The sequence below is a fragment of the Acyrthosiphon pisum genome, chromosome A2 (genome assembly GCF_005508785.2).
Source record: "Acyrthosiphon pisum isolate AL4f chromosome A2, pea_aphid_22Mar2018_4r6ur, whole genome shotgun sequence".
In the NCBI taxonomy this organism is placed as follows: Eukaryota; Metazoa; Arthropoda; class Insecta; order Hemiptera; family Aphididae; genus Acyrthosiphon; species Acyrthosiphon pisum.
The window spans coordinates 49,551,753-49,572,481 of NC_042495.1; the positions used below are offsets into that span (position 1 = coordinate 49,551,753).

The following is a 20,729-nucleotide window of genomic DNA, read 5'->3' on the forward strand; positions in this document are numbered from 1 at the left end:
GAATCCCCTTAAGTTAAAAATATTTTGTTATATATTTATTTTTTTGAATTTTAATTACTACTTATGAATATTCCAAGTGCAAAATATGTATTGTAACAAAGTGTCGTGGAAAATGCGTATATAATGGTTATAAAGAGTGGGAAATGACGAGTGAAAAAAAAAAATGACTACCTATTCTAAATAATCAACTTCACAGGCCGCACGCGAGTACACGGTTCTACAATAACCGCCGCAACTTTCGTAATTATAAGAAAGAAAATCCAAAAGGTTGCAAGGTGCAGCGGACGAAAAGAAAAAGAAAAAACATTTTATTTTAAATAGCACCACAAGCGGTCGTTTACGAGAAAGAATAAAAACTCCGATAATTTCAACAAAACTTAGTTTTCGAAATTATTACTTTTATGCGACAGCGCGTTTTGTTCCAAGAGCTCTACGCTATAATAGACGCCGCAAAAACGATTCAAATGATATCGGACTAAAATAATATATTACAAAACACGGGTGCTAGACATCAAAAATCGTTGTACGAGTGTATATACGACCTGCAGCATAATAATAATCGTTGGAACACTGTTCGTGCATAATTTATCGGCGAAACGTCATAATAATTCACAAAACTAAAAACGGCAACGAGATAAATTATTGCATTTTTCATTATTTGGCAACGTGTCGTTATGCCGCGTCCATATTGTATAAATTATATGTAATTCAATAAAGTCCTGCGCAGTGCATATTATTATAATATCAATTCGGTTATCGCGTAAGTCCCGTTAAAATATTATTTTATAAGGTGATTAAAAAATGATTTATCTGCACGCGAAATGTTCTTCGTATACTACAGGTATATATAGGTACGCTGTGCGGAGCAATATGTTAGTTATAAACTTATAAATTATAAAAACTCATAAGTTACAATAATTCACCGAAGTATTAAATAAACTCGATAGGTATATAATATGACATTATTCAGAGTTAAAAAGTCCATAATGATAACCAAATACGAATACGTAATTTATATAAACATTTACCACTCTGTGTAAAAAAAAAGTGACAACGCGAATAATATTATATTCAATACCTACCTACTTTTTTCAGAAGTCAACTCATATGTTAAAAAACTCAGAGTAAGTATGTTTTAAATGAGATATTTGTAATGAGTTTTTTAAAAAAAAAGTAAACACATATATAATGTTATATTATTATCATTGATTTCACAAAATTAAAAATGTTTATTACAATAATTCAGATTTGGTTGGAGTTATAGTCGATTTCGTAACGGTCGACTTGGGATAAAGGTCACAGGTCCTAAAAAAAAACGTTATTGCACCTGTATCATTTTTATGGACTTATACTGTCTGTGCGTATACTAATATGAATAGTAATGGGGTCGAACAAAATTACTTTCGGAGGTACCACAAGTAAAAAAAAAATATTAGAAATTAAAAAAGGCAAATCGATGTTTCGGCTGTGTTAGCGTCGACCGCTTGGCGGTTTATCTTTACGACATAACGACAGATAGGCGATATATTATTTTGAAGAAAACGTATTTCAAGACTATTGAAGATGTAATAGTATAACACTTTATAGCGAATAATTGATATGTATAATATTATTGTTATATTATTATGTTCGATGTCAATTGCATAACGGACGCCCTGCAATATTATCGTTTTTACGGTTTGACCGACGGGAGAACGTGATTTTTCGAAACATTATTTATTCAAATCGTCCGCCGACCCATAATATTATTTTACACGCACGAAAACAAACCATAATATTATGCACGTAAACGAAAAAAAGTTATTTGCGAGTTATACATAATTTGCTACGCGATTTGGCAATAAGACTGCGCTGTCGATCATGCGAATTGCGAAATATATTATTGTTTATTTTAACTTTGTTTCTCCGAAGAGAACTCGCGGAAAAGTTTCGGAAATTATTATTATAATAATATTATATTCGTAATATCGATGCGATGTGTTTATGCGATACTGTTGTTATTTCAAAATATAATACAACGATATAGTAATAATAATTTTTTTTTTATCCATAGACATATTATTATATTGGTGCAGTGGCAACAGCACGCTAAATTGTTACTTCTTCGTCCTGATGGAATAGTAGCGGGAAAAATGTAAAACAAAAAATAACAAAATTTGAATCGACGAAACCCACTGTTATGTTTATAATATAATATTATATCGTTGTGTATGTTATTATTGATCGATATTTTTTGTGGTTATCGAGCGGGATCAATGTATACGATATAATATAATATGTACCGGTAGATCGGGAATATAATTTATTTAGTATCGAGAGAAGTGCGAAATATCTGTGAAGAAAAAATATTTTTATTATGATCGATTTCAACTAAACATCAAAAGGTATACCTTATAGTATATAATAATATTTTGTATTTGTGTATTCGTGGAATAGCTGGTATCCATGGTAAATATTAAGGTATAAAATATTATTGCAATGACGTCCCCGTCCTAACTTTATCCACAACCAACTTCGTTATTAGCATTTTTTTAACGCATTTCGTGCGTACCTACTATACATTATGATAATAATACATAATAGCCGTTGGCCACACAATTCGATAGAAAAATGAACAAATTACAAAATGTAACATGTACGGTACATAATGAATAATAGCATGACAACCCCCTACAGAATTTTTCAGAATATTGACACAGAATCGTGGTCCAGAGTTGTTATATAAAACGGACATAACGTACTGTAATACCACTTAATACACTATATAGCCAACGTTGGTATTCGAATACCTGGTAATACCAGGTAACCTGCACAAATCATATTTTAAATGGGTAGGTAATATTATGTTATACCTATAGGGCGTATGCGTACGTGTATCACTACGACGTTATACGTGTAATTTGCTAACGAAATTGGCTAAATCACAGGACGCTTTTATTTTACACCCAGTTATAATTGTTTTAGGAAGAATATATTAGGTTGGCGCGTTAATTCATCAAACATAAAAATACCTACAGTTCCAAAAAAATCAACAACCAGATTAAACTGTCGGGAATTAATAAAATCAAAATAATGTTTGCATAAGTGCGCAATAATTGTACATCCAAATACTGTAGGAATTTTCACTTTGACGTTTTGGCACGAAATATTATGTAGTAATTTTACACGCGTGCATGGATAAATGTGTAAAATATAATATGTTATAACGTATAAAAATAATCTTCTGGGTCTGTTGGGAAACGTACGGTTATATGTTATGTGAACTCCTGTGACGTAAACCATCAGTCATGTGATCAATTTCAAGAGGTGCCCATTTCACAAATCTCTGTTATCAGAAAGTATATTATCAATATAGGTATATAAGAATTTAACTTGATTTTGGAGACGAAGGAAACCAGTTTGTTTGTTTATTTATTATTATTATTATTATTATTATTATTATTAATTATTTATTTATTTGTTTGCACTTGCATTTTTCCATTTGAAATATATATTATTCATTGAACAAATAATTTATTGTTACATTTTTTTCTACCTTATCTCTATTCCATAATAAAAAGAATAACATTTATCACTCCAGTGATTGAATTTAAAATGCAGGATATATGGTTTTCAGAAATTAGCAATAACAATAACTACAATATGTAATTATATTATATTATTAGTGTAGTCAAAAAATAGTCATATGTTTTTTAATTAAATTATAAAAAAATAATTTATCCCGGAGGAAAGTCGGGCAGGTAGTATAATATATTAGTCATACAATGATTATAAGACATGGCATTATTGTCAATTGTAATCATTGATATTCCTATATTAATTTTTAAGTACACTTCCCCAAATACTTTCGAATACATTTTTGAATTTTATATAGTTATAGAATTATATATTTCGCTGAAGTTCAAATTCCTTGTCTACGATACATACGAGTAATGAGTAATCATATTCTTATTCGAATTAATAATTGTTATGACCGTTACATTTTTATTATTAATGCAGTCGCCCACGCAATCGCGGGAAAGTCGTTCTGCGCGTGGCGCTGGACGCTGGGTCGCCCACACAGTCGGAAGCAAATTAAATCGGTATAGGTACTTGCACATCCGGACATCCGGTTTGGAAAGCGTGCACGGTGAAAGTCAGCCGGGTACCCACACGACGACAATAATCTAATAAAGGTGTAGTTCTTAGGTAAGTAGCTGACCGCCGAACCTTTCGCTTATTGGACGGTTAATCGTATATATGTATTATTCTATACGATACATTTTTGGTTCGATCGACTGTGATAGCATCCGCCCACGGGCAAGGCAATTTTACGTACAAACGATTTTATTTATTTGTTTGTTTGGTATTTTTATAATTTTATAATTTTTCATTTTTCAAACTAGCTCCCGGTGTCCGTATAGGTATATCTGTAGTGCAGTAGGTACGTCTCATAGGACGAGTACATATTATAAGTATTTTAAGTGCAAAGGTGTGCATACTAACAACTAACAAGTTAAAAAGTTAATCTTTTTACTTTTTAATTTAACTAGTTAGTTCATTTTCTAAATATAGGTACTTACTAACTAATGTTATACTGGATAATTTTTTAGGTCATCAGAAACGCGATTTTTCACACTGGTCATTGACCACGCAACCCTAAAGGTACACACATAGTGAATATACAGGGTGATCCATTTAACGTAAGACACTTTACCGTTTAACCATATACTTTTCATGTAATAAGTGTCTTACGTTAAATGGATCACCTGTATATAGAGGAATCAAAAAAATATATTATCTTTAAACGAAAGATTGTAAAATTTGAAAGGACATTGGTTAAACTTCCCTGCAGATACACCCTGTCCCGCGGCGCGGTGATTGTCTTCTACCGAAGCTATACAACTTTGATATATGACTGAAATTAGTGTAATATTTGACACTGGAAATTTGTACACACGCTGCATATAATATATGTGTATATAAATTAATTACTTCTTTATAAATTGACAATCTCAGATTTTTAAGGGTTCTAAATAGCACTTTTTTTAATATTTTTATTCCGAGTTCAGGTACAATAAGATATCAACAAATTTACAGTACACTCGTGACAATCTAATCACAGTATACGGCAGTAATTTTTTTACTAAAATTATATTTTAAAAAGATTATTCACAAAAAAACCTTATGAAAGGTTATTAAAAGATTATACATGAAGCCGAACACCCGGTGTACCGTACCTATCATAACAATATAATAATTAGCCATTAGGTACTTAAACGCCATGGTATATAATATATTATAAGGGAAAATAATTAATTTCTGTACGATTCTACGTTTGGTAAATCAATAAATTAAAAATTAATACGGTTTTAGCTTAAAAAGTATTTAAATACATAGTATAAGCGGGTATTACACTGCATTAGTCGATATTTAAGTGCCGATTGTTAATTATTAATTAGTACCTAGTTTTATTTCAATCTTTTAAATCTGAAAGCACATTTTAGATGTAGGTATGTTAACAAAACTACTAATTACTAATTGAAAATAGAAACTCATCCATTTAAATAATCCTGGAACCCTAATAATCCAATCCATACTACTCATCATACTACGCATCAAAGTATTTTTTAATTACTTTTTAAACCTCCATAAATATAGTTTCTGTATGGATAATTGAAGAATAATCAGTTGTACTATATAGGTACTTATATAATACCCAAATGTATGTGTTCTATTAATTTTATCTTTTAACCATATTTTTTTTCTTTTTAATCAAGTCTGTTTAAGAATAATAAATTAGTATTGACAATTTTCACGTTTATTAATTTATATTTGTTGATTTAATATATTATTTAAATTTAATTTCACGATATTGCTCACTTTACATGCATCGTCTACCTATACCAACTATTTTGTTTATTGAAGTTAATTATGCATCGAACCAATACTATTCTATATAACCTTTTCTGTTAATGTGTATTTGTTTAAGTTGTTATTTATGGTATATGCGATAAACAAAAATTTAATATTTTTATATAGCATTCCGGCGAACAAGACACTTTAATTTGTGTGTGGTAAACAAATACAACTGCCGTGTAGACGTGAAGAGTTGTAACCCTTTATATTATAATATAAAGGTAATATTAAGGTAATATTAATTATTGTGTACGTAAGAAAATCGTGCAAGTTTGTTTGCGGATTATATTTAGTATTTATAATGTTATACTCGTCAATATTTTGATTATATTAAATAGAAGCAGTTTATATTATAATATTATTCATTTCGTAATAATTAATTTAACGAATGCGTTTTTTAGGATTTTCGTGGAATCTTACGACGTGTGTAACAATAATAATTATACGTACCTACGCATATTACATAATGGCAAGCATTGTTGTAAAGCTACTATTATACATATAAGTTACTATATACATATTGTATTTACCTATTTCCGTTTTGTTATTGATACCTATACTCAAAAGGAAACGCTGAACGCGCAAAATATTATTAAACACGCAGCTTGTATACATTTGTTGGTACCAATGTATAAAATTTCGTATTGTCATTCGAGTACTTCCTTTTAAGTCTGTCAGATGGCAATTTTAACGCGTTCGATACATCGCAACAGTGTACTATATATTAGCTGACGCGCTGGAATGTATATATAGTCACCTACGGTAAAATTATACATTGCACGAACATCAGTGTATAATAATAATAATAATAATAATAATAATAATGATAATAATATTATGTAGTATATAGCTATATAGGTTGTACAAGTATGTTTTACAGTTACACAGTACACACCGAACTCGTTTCAATTTCCTGATTTCCCCTCAAAGTTCTCTCTCACTCTTTTTCTCTGTACACCTACGAACGCGTATAAAATACGATAATAATATGATAACAATTAATACGACGTACGAACGCCGCCCTAAATAAACATAATAATATATGCGTGTAAACAGAGTGTACCACTTAAAAACTGCATAACATAAGAAATTTTTTTCACAATATTGTTAAAATTTCGACCAAACAACCTACATAATAATCCTAAACCCGAAATTGACTTACAGAGAAAGTTTAAGTTTTAACTTTCCCGAACGTTATCAATTTTTTTACTTTAGTTATCAAAATAATAAAATAATAATTATTACATTTTAATCCAAACAAAATTGTCATTATTAATTGTAAGAAGATGTATTATAATTGATAAGTAATTAATCTTATGTATTACCTATTATTATTTGTGGTAATGAAATTTTCTTGGTTTTACATAATATTTACTAAATCGTAGATATAATAGTGATAGCCGTGAACAAATAAACCGATAAAAAATTAAATTGGAAAGGTAACTGATGCGACTAATACTTATCAATGTAAGTATATTTTTCGATTATTATTAACAAAATGAATTTAAAACGACATCGCACGATACGATTGAATTTAAGCATATAATATTTAAAAGCTCGTCGCTCATGCCACAACATATATATGTGATGCTAATGTTTATTGTTGAGTGTTTTTTTTAAGCAGCTCAATAAATTAGGCGCGTACCTATATATCATATTATAATATTCTACATCATAAAGAATTATTTTTCAGTCGTACTAAAAGTTAAAAATACCTTTTTTATAATAAATTGCTTTGAAACGTTGATTTCCTGTTGATTTCCACTAAATTGTACATGGTTTTTAATTACATTTTTAAACGGTTCGCTTTTTGTACAGTAGGTATACTTTGAATGTTCTATATTTTAAAACTGTGCATACCTACCTATACAGCAAGGCGAAAAAATTATTTTTCCCTTAAATTACTTTTATGATTTGCGTGGTTAAATTCTCATAACAATTGTGTGTAGGCATAGGTTTGTTTGCAGTGTTAAATTACAATAGAATGTTTTTACACAATACATATATCTACTCTGTCATATTAATCATATTATAATAAATTATCAATTGTTGTAGGGATTTGTTTGGTAAATGAACATATTATTTCGGTACCATAGTAGTTATCATCTAAATATCTAATAATCTTATATATTTTGTTCGTTTTGTAAGAACATGTTATCGGTTGTATACGTTACGAAAAATGTTCAAGTACGAGAATACTGTACAAGTTTCATATTATAATATGATAATTGATAAATAAACAAACGAGGGAAACAATATATACCATTTACTCGAGTTAGTGTCGAGACAATAAAAACTCGTTAGATAAAAAAAAAAAAAATTCATAAAATTGTAGTAATAATGTACATATCTTATACTTATAGGTATACTTTTATATATTATATATGAAAAAAAACGATAACTCTTTTGAGACAAAACCCTATAGGTAATAACTTACGTAATATTATATTATTATGCTGTGCGTACCTATAATAAGTAATATATAATAATATTTATTACAGGTATAATATATATAAATGCAAAATGGTTAACCAACGTTGTTGACGTCTACTCGTCTCATGAACAAAGTTCCCATGGGATTCGTTTGATGTTTGCATCAAAATATTAGTGCAGAAGAAATTATTTCAGAAATTCAAAATACAACACAAAAATAATTGGTTATATGCCTAGGCCCTAGGTATATAATATTATTTATATTATAGTGCTTATATATTGTATCAGCCATACTGTTAAAACGTTGATTGAAGTCTCAAATAAGTCATAAATTATAATATTGAGACGTTTGTGCAGAAAAGTAATGAGAAAAAATTTTCCACATCGGTGGGAGGGGGGAGGGTCACGGCCTCTCCAGATACTTTAGACGTAGCTTACTAACTTCCATAATAAATTATAACCTCCAGGGATTTTCGTACGGTTTTCCTATAAATATTTTGTATGATGAATTGAATGTTTTTTTACTCGTATTTTTATAAGTAGACTTATATCTTATATTACACGACGTGTACATTTCAACCTACTTACACGTGTGTATAATTAGATAGATATTTTTTTATTTCAAATACTTTTATCATTAGTCATATTATTATATTGATAAAAAATCATACGATATTGTATAATATTATGTACCTTATAGTTTATGACAATGACGTGGCGGTATTTTTCGTAAAGCTTTTAGAGAAACGTCGATGAATATAATATTTTATCGCGTGTTTGAGATTGCGTAATCAACGACTAATTTAATAATATTATAATACATCGTAGGTATCTCCTGTGAAATAAAGGTACCTACGGGCTACGACCACTATCCAAATACCTATCTATATATGTATATTGTTATAAACGTGACGTAAACAATATGTAAAGTCGGGAACCCAGCCACTTCCGAGCGTTTAATAATTTACTTTCCCGGATATTATGCGAATCGAATATAATTGTACGATTATAATATTATGATTTATGATAATAATATGGTGAATCCGTGTGTTTGAACTCTATGTATAAGTTACAGGTATATATAATGCGTATTTATAATTTGCAGTGTGCACCTCATCTGTATGTAATGTGTTTATAAAATACTATCTTGGTTATTATAATATAGGTATTAGTGGTTATATATATACTGCCGGGGCAGAATCGTCAAACTCGTCAAACATCCGATCCGTTATGAAGCAGGTATTTTTAGCCGGAAAAATGTACCGACTGTCAGTCGTGATCGTTATAAATGATCAAAATACGCGGCCACGCGTATAATTTGCGAAACCGGTATTACCGGTGTCGGTATGTAAAATTGTTTTCTCGTACGACTGTAAGCTGTTGTAGTATAACGTACATGTATAATAATATAATGTAATATACACAACTGAAAATGAAAAACAAATCATTATTACGGTGTGGAAAATACGACGCGGGCGATAATAAAATAATACATTATAATATATAGCAGCCAAGAGCTTGGTATATTATTTTTTTTTGTGGCCCAAACGTAAATGGAAAAAAGTTAAAATTCTTCGGGAAGGGTTATTATATTTTTCAAAAGCGATTTCTCTCTCTTTGGGTCATTTAAAATTCAAATGACCTTTCAGACCTTAATTTTAACCGGGCCGGAATCTAATCTACGAGCACCGTGGTCGCTTTTGTCGGAACGGCTTAAGTATTGCCAAGTTGTACATAATGTTTCGTGTTTACTATTATAAAGCTCGTCACAAAACGCGTGAAAAAAAAAATGGAATAAAGAGTTCCGTTATCCGTTTTGTGTTTTTCATTCAGACGCTGCCTGGCAGCGGCGCAAACCCACATCAGTATGAATGTACCACCGACATTAATAATATGTATAGTGATAATATTAAAACGCGTTGTGCCTATGTAATGTAATATTTTACTGCGGGCCATGTAAATGATGATAGACCATATTTCGGGTATATATAGGTATATCGCAAAACGGACATCCGCAGGTGTGTGATGTATTCGCCAATCGCTTTCGGTCCGCAGAGGATAAGTTTTTACTGTGAATTCGTATTTTTCCCGTTTGGAAACTTATAAAGAAATAATGCCTAATATCAAATATGTGCGACGTGACTGATTTTTACACGCCTCTCACCAACCACCACCGCCCCTGCCTTCCGACCATATAAGTTATCTCTGTTTCCTTTATCAATATATTTTGAACGGTTGCCGAGAAATCGTTATAAACGACGGACGACATAGAACTAATGGAAATCAATAAAAGATTCGTTTCCATTATGATACTGAAAAAAATTCAACTAGTATGCACGCGAGAAATGCTAGTATCTATATCTAAAGTGAATTGCTAAGAACCTCAAAGGCGATCACGGAGTATAAATGGGATTGATATTTCAAAAGGCACCTGCAGCTGGCTACCGGAACCAACTATCACGTACATTACTTATATTATATATTTTTTGGAATTGGAAACAAATTTAAAAAAAATGTTAAAATATGGCGTAGGTATATATTATATGTTATGACATATGAGTGATTAAACTATATTTTAAAAATAGTGATTTTTGTTTTGTTACAGAAAAATCTCTGTGTACACTCAAACTACAGACATGATTGTTACACAGTTGTCCGTATTGTTTATAGAAAACCTTTTTATCTATACAAGCGCATTACATAGGTACATTAGAATATTATGCCACGGAAAGAAGAAAAGCTAAACACGATTTCAATTATCATAATATGTTTGTGTTTCTGGTGTTTTGTAGGTATATTTTTGCATTTCATCCATAAAATATTTAATGGTAATTTTTTTTGAAAAAAAAGCAAAGCCGAGTGTATATATGAATATAACTGTGTATATATAATATACCTGTATGAATATAATTATGCTGGTTGGCATTTGATATAAATCCTTCAGGAAACACGAACCATAATTCGTGGCCCTTTTGGCGGGATAATCGAAAAATTCGGTTTCCGGTTTACCAGTCTACGTTAAGTTAATGGAGAACCCCTCACCCCCGTGCATATAAAGTCTCAAGTCTGAGCGAGAGGTCATGTTTTATTCCCCTCGGCCGAAAGGTTCAGGTACTGTACCACACACACATACATATAATATATATATATATAAACGAACGTTTATTTTTTTTTATTCTCTATTATACCATTGGAAAAAAGTCGAGCGTAAAGCCCATATACGCATGTATGCGGCCCGAGAAGATGGAAACGTATAAATCTCGCGGCAAAACTGGAATCGCAGACAATCGGTTTTTTTCTTTTAAACCTTTGATCGATAATCATGCGCGGCCGAACACTGTAGAAATGTCGTACCGTCTGTGTGCGTATCGGCTACATTTCAGTGTTGTGCGTGTTTAAAACGAAATTAAAACGAATTATACGAAGTTGCGGCGACGATAATATTATTATAACATATTCATTGTATGTAACGCAACGTTAAAACATAATAAATAATATATTATTATATGTACACGCAGACTGTTCATTATAAATATGTAGTCGGCGCCGCTCCAGCGATGTCGTGCGGGTGTGAGGGGGTGCGAAAAAATCACCAAATTCTCGTGTGTATATACTACGCATTATATACACAGTCAAATGTATATGGTGTATGGTGTTCTAATCAAGAGACTTGTGAAATATTCATAAAAACGCACCAGAGCTCATGTTCACTATATTTATACGTATAAGTGTGTTGTACTGATGCAGCACGCCTACGTGATAACAACCCTCTCGACTCTCGGGGGACGCGAAAGGGTAGCCGCCGCCGCACACGTTTAAAAACCGCAGCGGTTTTTCCCCTCCATGCCCTCCGACCCGGTCACACCGGACGAATCCCGCCGATAAGACAATAAAAATTCAGTAGAAAAATAATCACGTACACGTACAACAATATATGCAACGCGAATATCTGCATCGTATTATTACTACAACATAATAGCATCGGCGGCGTCTGCGGCTCGAAAACTCGCGATTTTTTCCCTCGGTGGATCGTTTTTTTTTTTTTTATATCTTTTTCTTCGTTCAACGCCACGCTCGATGTATACGTAAAATTATATAATATGGCTGCACGAAAACAATGATTATTTTTTTTTACCTCCCAGTCGGACGGAGAAATTATCAGCTGTGGTCGGACGTTTTTTGGAAGATATGACAACGACAGTTGTATATTTTATTGTCGCGTCGTTTAAATTATATTTGATTGCACGGCGACGGCTAAATGTTCAAAATCGACTTCAGCTGCAGCTGTTACGCGATGGGCCATAAGATATAATATGCAACGTCGGCGGCAATATAAAACCGCTGTGCGCTGGAGTGTGGAACATGTATATATATATAAGGACGAATACACCGAGAGAGCGTATCCCGAAGATAACTATTAAAACGTAAGTATATACGTCTATTTTTTATTTGATTTTCGGTTAAAACCGCTATTTTCGTCCAGCTTAACGACCCACGGTACAATATTTTAGTCACGTCTAAGCCGACATATCGTGTACCTATATACCATTATTGATTTGATCCAAACGCATTTGTTGATTAAAATTGCTGTGATAATATTTTATTCGTATGATATTATACAGAATTATGTTACGATTGTGGTGACAAGGATTTTGAGTTGAATATTATATTTTATACGTAGGTATACTCAGGGTTCTTGACAAATCCCATAGGGGGGAGCGAAAATATTTGTACATAACACAACTGCACATCTGATTTTCTTTTCCGTTATTAATAATATGTACATGAGAAGTAATTTTATATGCTACGCACTTTATATTTTTTATTTAGAATATTAAATGTTTTATTTTTTGATGACTATAATATTATGATGGCTGTAATATAGTTATGTACCTACTACGTATTTATACAATATTTAATCAGGTCAAGTGGGGGGACGTCCCCCGTAAAACCACTGCTACCTATAATGTTATTATAGGCCTATTCTATAAGAATCATTGAATATCTATTTTGTTTAATTTTTACTGAAATGACACGATAATTATAATTGTAAGAATACTTTTATTTTGTAGTCAAATAAATTGCCAATACACTATTATGAATAGAGTATTAGAACATTTTTCAGTTGCTGATTATTTACATTTTTATTACTTATACAATATTTTTTTGATAAAATAAAATAAAATATTATTCATTCCATACTATAGAAATCTAGATTATCTTTGATTGAATTATGGCTTATAATTTATAAATACGAATTCCTATATAAGTAATATTTTTTTTTCCTGTAAAAGCTATTCGAATATAAAAATATAAATACTGAAATAACATATTCATAATATATATATTTGAATACATTAATTTTCTTAAGTATACTTTTATTTAAAGAATTTACAAGACTGTAAGTACGTAACAAAATAAAAAACGTATATTTGAAAATGTCTAACGATTCTCGCTGAGAGAAAATACGTTTTAGGTCGCTTAGCAATAGACGGGTAGGCAAGGTAGTTGGTAGGCACTTAAAACTACAGAAATAACGATAATAACTACCGATAATAACGATATTATAATTATTACTATATTGTGTTCGCGGTTCTGTGTTTGTACCGCGCATGCTCCATAATAAATATTATAATAATTACTTTTAATGATTTCGATTTTTAAGATTTTACATGGTTACTCATAAAGTTATATAAGGTAAATACTAAAATATAGCATAGTTTAAGCAGTATATAGATAATAATATATACCTAAGAAACACTTATAAAAACTTTGAAAGTGAAAGTCTTACAGAAGATAATATATCATTGTGGAGTTATAGAGAATGTTCGATAGCATTACAAGACTTAAGTCTTAAATATCGTTAAAAATAATATTTACTAAAACTGAGGTAGGTTTCCCTAACACCATATGGTAGGTTTCCCTGGGTCCTGGTTTCTCCAACATCCGGAGTCACACCAAATTAATTTTTCCTACACAAATAATTATACTAATTTGTACCAATCATTTCCGAATTTGTACTAACAAATTTCCCAGGTTAAAATCAATTTCCCTTTACGGATAAGAAAAATATGGAATTTTGAAAATTGTGGTGCCAGGGAAACCGCTACCTTTAAAACTTACTGTCTGTTCGAATAAACTCGATTAGTATGCGATAACGTAATATAATATAATCGTACAGGTGCATACATATCTTTGGTATGGCCGTCCGGCTAGAATAATAACATATTTGTACATACTATATTACTATGTATTACAGAACTGAACCTAAATGTACGATATGCCTACTATTGTTGTGATTAGAAATGAATGGATTCGAGGCAGTAACTACGCATTATATGAGAGTTATATAGCGTATACATTTTTAAAACCTTTGATGAGGTTCAATGATATAGCTAACAAGAGACTTGCTGCAGTTTGTGTTGGTTGTGACTGGGTGTCTGGGTGGGATGTGCGGGTAAGTATTGAAAACGAATCGGGTGGATTTTCTGCTGCAGATACTATCAAGTCCGAAAAAAAGTTAACGGATTTAATTTTACCGATGTTTTTACACGGAGCAACACGCTGTATATGATTTATATTAAAGCGCCGTACGGTTATAATAATAGTAACGTGTCATATAGAAAAAGTTACGTATGTCAGTTATATATGTATAATGTATATGTTTTATAAATGCTTTGGCGATATTTAGTTATCACAAAATACGGTCATTTATCATTTGGTCCCGCGTTGCTACACTACATTTCCCAATGAAAATGAGAACCGATTACCCGGACGTTTATTTTATTTTTTTTTTTAACGGTGTACTGCAAGACTTCCCCTTTTTCACTATGCGAACCAACGCGCACTACGTGACAAATGATTTACACCGGCTTTTCCAGAATATATGTTTCTTAGTCGGATCTTAGGCTCAGTTAAAAAAAACAAAAAAAGGTTTTTCCTGCACTACTTTTCTAAAGAAAAAAATTACAAAATCCAAAAACTGGTGGAAAGGATACAAAACACACGTTTTTAATACACACAGCGTGCGTTACGTCTCTATGCTATTTATGACTTACGATTAATCAAGCGATGCCAAAGTGGAAGGTTACAATTTCAAAAAATGGTTTTTTATCATTTCTCGCAAATCTTGAATAATAATGCTAAATTTAACATCGCTGTATATGCACGACGGCTGCGGCGGTTTATGTACATCACCCACTCCCCCGAACATTGTCACTAAAAGGATTTTCACGTAGCTTATTGTCACAATATTTTGGTCCATTGTTCTTTTGACCCACAACGGTAAGCTCGGTGACATCGCAGTGACGGATTTCATTATTGAAGCTTTTGGATTTTCAACGAAGTTTGACAGCCGACTATAACCCCCCTCATCATCAACATTAATTATTACTCGCTTATGAATTTATTATATAGTGTTAAGCAAAATGTCAAAATAAACAACGTGTTCGATATTCATTTATACCGCGACCGCCGAAAAGCGAAAACTACTCGCGTGATGCTAAATATAATGTGACATATACGAAATGAAATTAATAAACAATCATAAAAACGTTTATTACATTTTATTCATTTTTTTTAAACATAGTATAATATGCAAACTAGAATGACAGACATAATACACATACGACTTCCTAATGATTATATTTTGCCAAATTATTTATTAGTACTTATAGCTTATTGTAATAAATTTGAGAAAATTGAGACTAACTGAAAGACTAAGCTTTATTGTCTATACTTATATAAGTATAATATGGCATATTATACAATATGCTATATAAATATTATATGAATTAAATAAATTCGTATTAGATATACGTATACGAATTTTTAATTTGTTATCTGAAGCTTCTTATTGAGCTTATATTTGAAAGTGGATGTCAGTGCGCATCAAAGAGTGAAATACTCAGTACGAGATCAGTCAATATTTCACATATAGTTATTGATGTTTCAAACTTAAGATGAGGTCAAGTAAACATGAAAGCTGTATTATAACCACGAATTCAGGGTATTGTATTTTTTAGTTATACCTAAATAGACGTTTCAGTTTATTCAGTATCGCTCAAAGCTGACTTTAGATTTTCGTTTATATCTATATCGCAAGTTTAACGGCGAGACCCAAACATATAATAAAACATATTCTCATCATCACCCAATTATATTTATTGATTATTGGTTAACATTAATAATATATATATTTACATCACTTTTGTCGAAAATGTTTTAACTTAAGTTTTGACTTAATGTACAGTAACATAATACTATACAGTATACACATAATATAATATGTATAATTATAATGTTTCAGCGTTTATAAACAGCGACAGATCGTTTTAATGATTAGGCGGTACAAAGGGCACATTCATAAAATATGTAATTGATCATAAGTGGAAATGTAATAATGGCTCATTCGGTAGTCGATTATACCTAATTAGTATTGACCGCATATGACTTTGTAAAGATACAAATTATTATATCACATCGACTTTAAAAATTGATTTGACGAGTAATAATTGTCAAAACTTGACTTCGACCGTAAATTCACGAATTATCGTTATCGTTTTCTATCTGTAGTCGTTCGATTTTTATGTCGTTTGGTTCACTGTGTTTTTATAAACTGGTTAAATTATTTCCACCTTGGTCCCACGGGATAAAGCTAAAAGGGGCGGCGCGGATGCGTGATGGGAATTAGGAAGCGAAAGCTATTCATTTACAGTTTACTGAGGTGGCTTGAGATATCCCAGGTCCTGCCAGGTAGGTGTAAACGTACGGCGGGGTGTGGGCAGAAAATCTATTCAAAATTAATGTGATGAGCTTTTTCTTTGGCACATTTTTCGCACAATATTGGTTTTCAGAGTTTCGGTCGGTCATGTGTTGCTAAGACGAACAAGATTAATTATAGCCATCAGATAAAATGTAATGGTTAAAAGTTAAGTATAAAAGACTCGTCCGCTGTAGTAGTTTATAATATTATCTATAGGTACTATAGACAGTGTACATAATGACTTTGAAGTTCAAAGAGTTTTCTCGGAAAAAATATATTATGCGCGTTGGGCGGACATTTTATGTTTATAACGATTAAAAGAACGAATAAATTGTATCGGGACGATGAGGATACTTGTCCTTTTTTGCAGTAATAACGACGAGAAATGTTTAGGTTAAAAATAAAAGACGTATAAGTTGCGCGTCGTAGTACGATACCACATACCTACGTGGCTATATACGTGTCGCAGGTAAAGTAATTTTATTCTTCTTACATTATATTCTAGACGTTTTTCAAGTATTTCGAGTTTAGAAAATGATAGTATACGTTCTCCGACGAAACCGGTTTTTAAACAGTTAGAAAACCATTCAAAACGAAAATGCATGTATAGTTGGTGTTATAAATGCGTACAATATACGTATGTATACACTTATTTACCACATCAGCACCTACTAATATTGTAAGTATTTGTTACTATGTTACTGAGTTACACACATCAACTTCGTTAAGCATTATATTTTTTATTCAGTCGAACTGTTGTTATCAGTCGTTTTTAATTAATTAGAACAGAGCACGCAATGATAATATTATTATTAATCTGTAAACGCGTCTTCTATGATACGCGCATTATAATAATGTAATTGTTTTTTCATTTATATAATACACAGTTTACGTGTTATTAATACATATAATTATAATAGTCTAACGACCAGCGATTTGCATCCGCCGACAAATGCGTATAAAAAACGTCATGTTGCTTATCGTGAAGTCCACGAATATTCTGATCAGTATATACGGCTGTGGTACCTAACTATAGGACCATCATAGTCAGGATCTATAGAAAAAAAGGGGAGGGTGGCTTGGCACAAAAATATGGATGGATCTCAAATGGTTTAATGGATAGGTATATATTAAATACTTACTCATACAAAATGTGATAAACCATAAACAGGTACCTATAAAATACAATATTTTAACCCGTGTGTGGGTATTACATGCTATTACTTCTTGTACTAATAAACATACAAGTATTACGCGTTTTTATTAATCGCCTAATACTCGAGAAAGATAATATTGTCTTTGAAATAGTGTTTTAATGTAGGGTGAAAGCTCGGGCGCCATTGTATCTACCGAGTGATAATAATATCGTACATTTTGAAGATTCTATTAGTTTGACGTGATGACTTAAATAAAATTATGTACAATTGTATTATGAATATACGATTTAAAAATCTGGAAAAAAAACAGAGCGTGGCGAAATAAGTAGGATTGGCATGTTTTTATATTTTAAGCGTTCACGTCGTATTGATTTATTAAAAAATCCGTAGGTAATATAATATTATACACAATATTATTATAGGTTATACACGATAACGTAATATTAAATATCAAAACGTTCAAACACGTACCATAGTGACGCCGTGGAATAAATTCAAATGTCACGCCCATCCCAACCACGCGGTAACAGACGCTTATATCGGGACGTGGACTTCGAGCCGTCGAGGCGTTTTCGTACATAAAACGTCATTACCACGACGACACGATGATGATGACGTTATTATTATTAACCGTAACGAGCGTACACATAACGGCATGTGCGTGTTTGTCGCAAAGCGTTAACAGTTAAGATAAATTTATTAGCAGCAGTTGACTATAGATCGCTGCAATAAAAACGTGCGCACAATAATAATAAAAATAATACGATATTTCCTATGTTTGCATTATAATAATAATTTATTATAGGTACATTGTTATAATATGCAATCATTAACATTGATATTCCCGTGGTTTTCGTAACAGCTGTGATTTATAAACGCCACTTGTTGTGTAGTTGTAGGTGCACGTCGTACGCGCTAGCATCCAATTGAGCGAAATCGGAAACGGCAGTGGATATAAAATTATAATAATAACCTATATAGGTACTGATGATATTATGACGTGTAAGTGCAGTGACACGTAATATATGTGGTTCCTAGTCTCGGATCATGAAAAATCTCTCTGGTGCGTCGGGATTTTTTAAATTTTTTTTTACATATCGCGCGCTTATACGTTATAACACATTGACGGACAGTAATATTAACAAATACTTCTATAGTACAGTATTTTTGATTAATGCAACAGATGACTCTTTTCAATAATATAGGTATATATAATAATAGCTACACTAGAAGTAATCGAAAAACCGACCGTAAACGGGCATTACTGCTATGAAAGTGGTAGTTTCAATAGTTTGATGTGTGGAAAACCAAGTCATACTGTGCCCATTATTGCACATACATAGTGACATAGAAAACTGACAAAATAAAGCGGTAAAAATGTACGTTTAACAGTTATGAGTGGAAATTTCATTACAAGATAATGTTAAACTTGTTGAAATCTGGATTATAACGTGTAAACTAATAAGCTAACCACATTACGTAAACTGTAAAACGTGAAATCTACTGATACCAGCACTAGTCAGTAGTCACTATACTAGTAACTTCTAGGACATTGATTAAATTACCATTTAGGCATGATTTTTATAGTTTAAAATAATTTCAATAACTCTCACTGTCCGTCAATGTGATATTGTGTGGTCTTCGTTTTCCTATATTTTATTAAATGTGCAGTGCTCGTCAAACGAGTTGAGGACCTATAAGTATAGGAAAATACTGTGCAGCATCCGCTTACCTCGAATCGAACTTGGTGCCGTCCACCAGCTTGCCGGTGTAGTGCATGGTGAGCATGTCGTTATTCTTGGACTTGGGCTCGCATCCATCCAACGTGTACACGTACTCGATCTTCAGACCGTTGGCCAGCGTCTCAGACTGGCCTTGTTGCTGCTGCGGTTCGGCGGCCTGGGCCAGCGCCACGGCGGCGCACACCGCGGCCAACGCGCGTAACCAGCTGCTCCTCATCGTCGGGGATTAAATGCACGCGATGGTCGGTTGAGATGAAGAAAAAAAAAATTCGGAAAAAAAGCCGTTCCGTTAGTGAAAACGTGGCAGACCGTTGTCGAGTGCAGTGAACAGTGACGATGACGAGCGGCCGACTGTTTGACGACTGACGGGCTGACGACTGTTGAACGCCGCCGTGGCCGTTCGGTCGCCGGCCGCCGCGATCTTCCTCCACCCGCTCCGACGCGATCCTCCTCCACACTTCACCCCACCGTATCATCATTGTGTACACTCGCATGCGGCGGCGGCGGTCGACCACTGTTTCTCGTCCGTCGTGGGTTACCATACTCGTAGTCGCCGCCGATGGAGCGCTCCGGTCGTCGGTGAAGACTTCGTGAGAATTCCGTTGGCCGAGATTTTTGTTTTAAAAGTTTTAAATTTTTTTATTCTCAAACAATAAAAACGGCATACACAGAATACAGCCATTGCCGTTTTTTTTAGATTCTGAGAGGAGCGATGAATATACTTATTGATTTTAC

The 20,729-nt window shown here is 32.3% G+C and overlaps 1 protein-coding gene across 1 annotated transcript in view; it reads right to left on the reverse strand.

Annotated features, from left to right (window-relative positions):
• LOC100162324 (FK506-binding protein 1) overlaps positions 1-20,358 on the reverse strand; it is a 27,254-nt gene extending 6,896 nt beyond the window's left edge. Inside the window, 1 exon segment of the mRNA NM_001293344.1 lies at positions 19,985-20,358. Within this exon segment, the coding sequence (NP_001280273.1) occupies positions 19,985-20,211 (227 nt within the window). The 5' untranslated portion in view covers positions 20,212-20,358.
• Between the last annotated feature and the right edge of the window lie 371 nt (positions 20,359-20,729).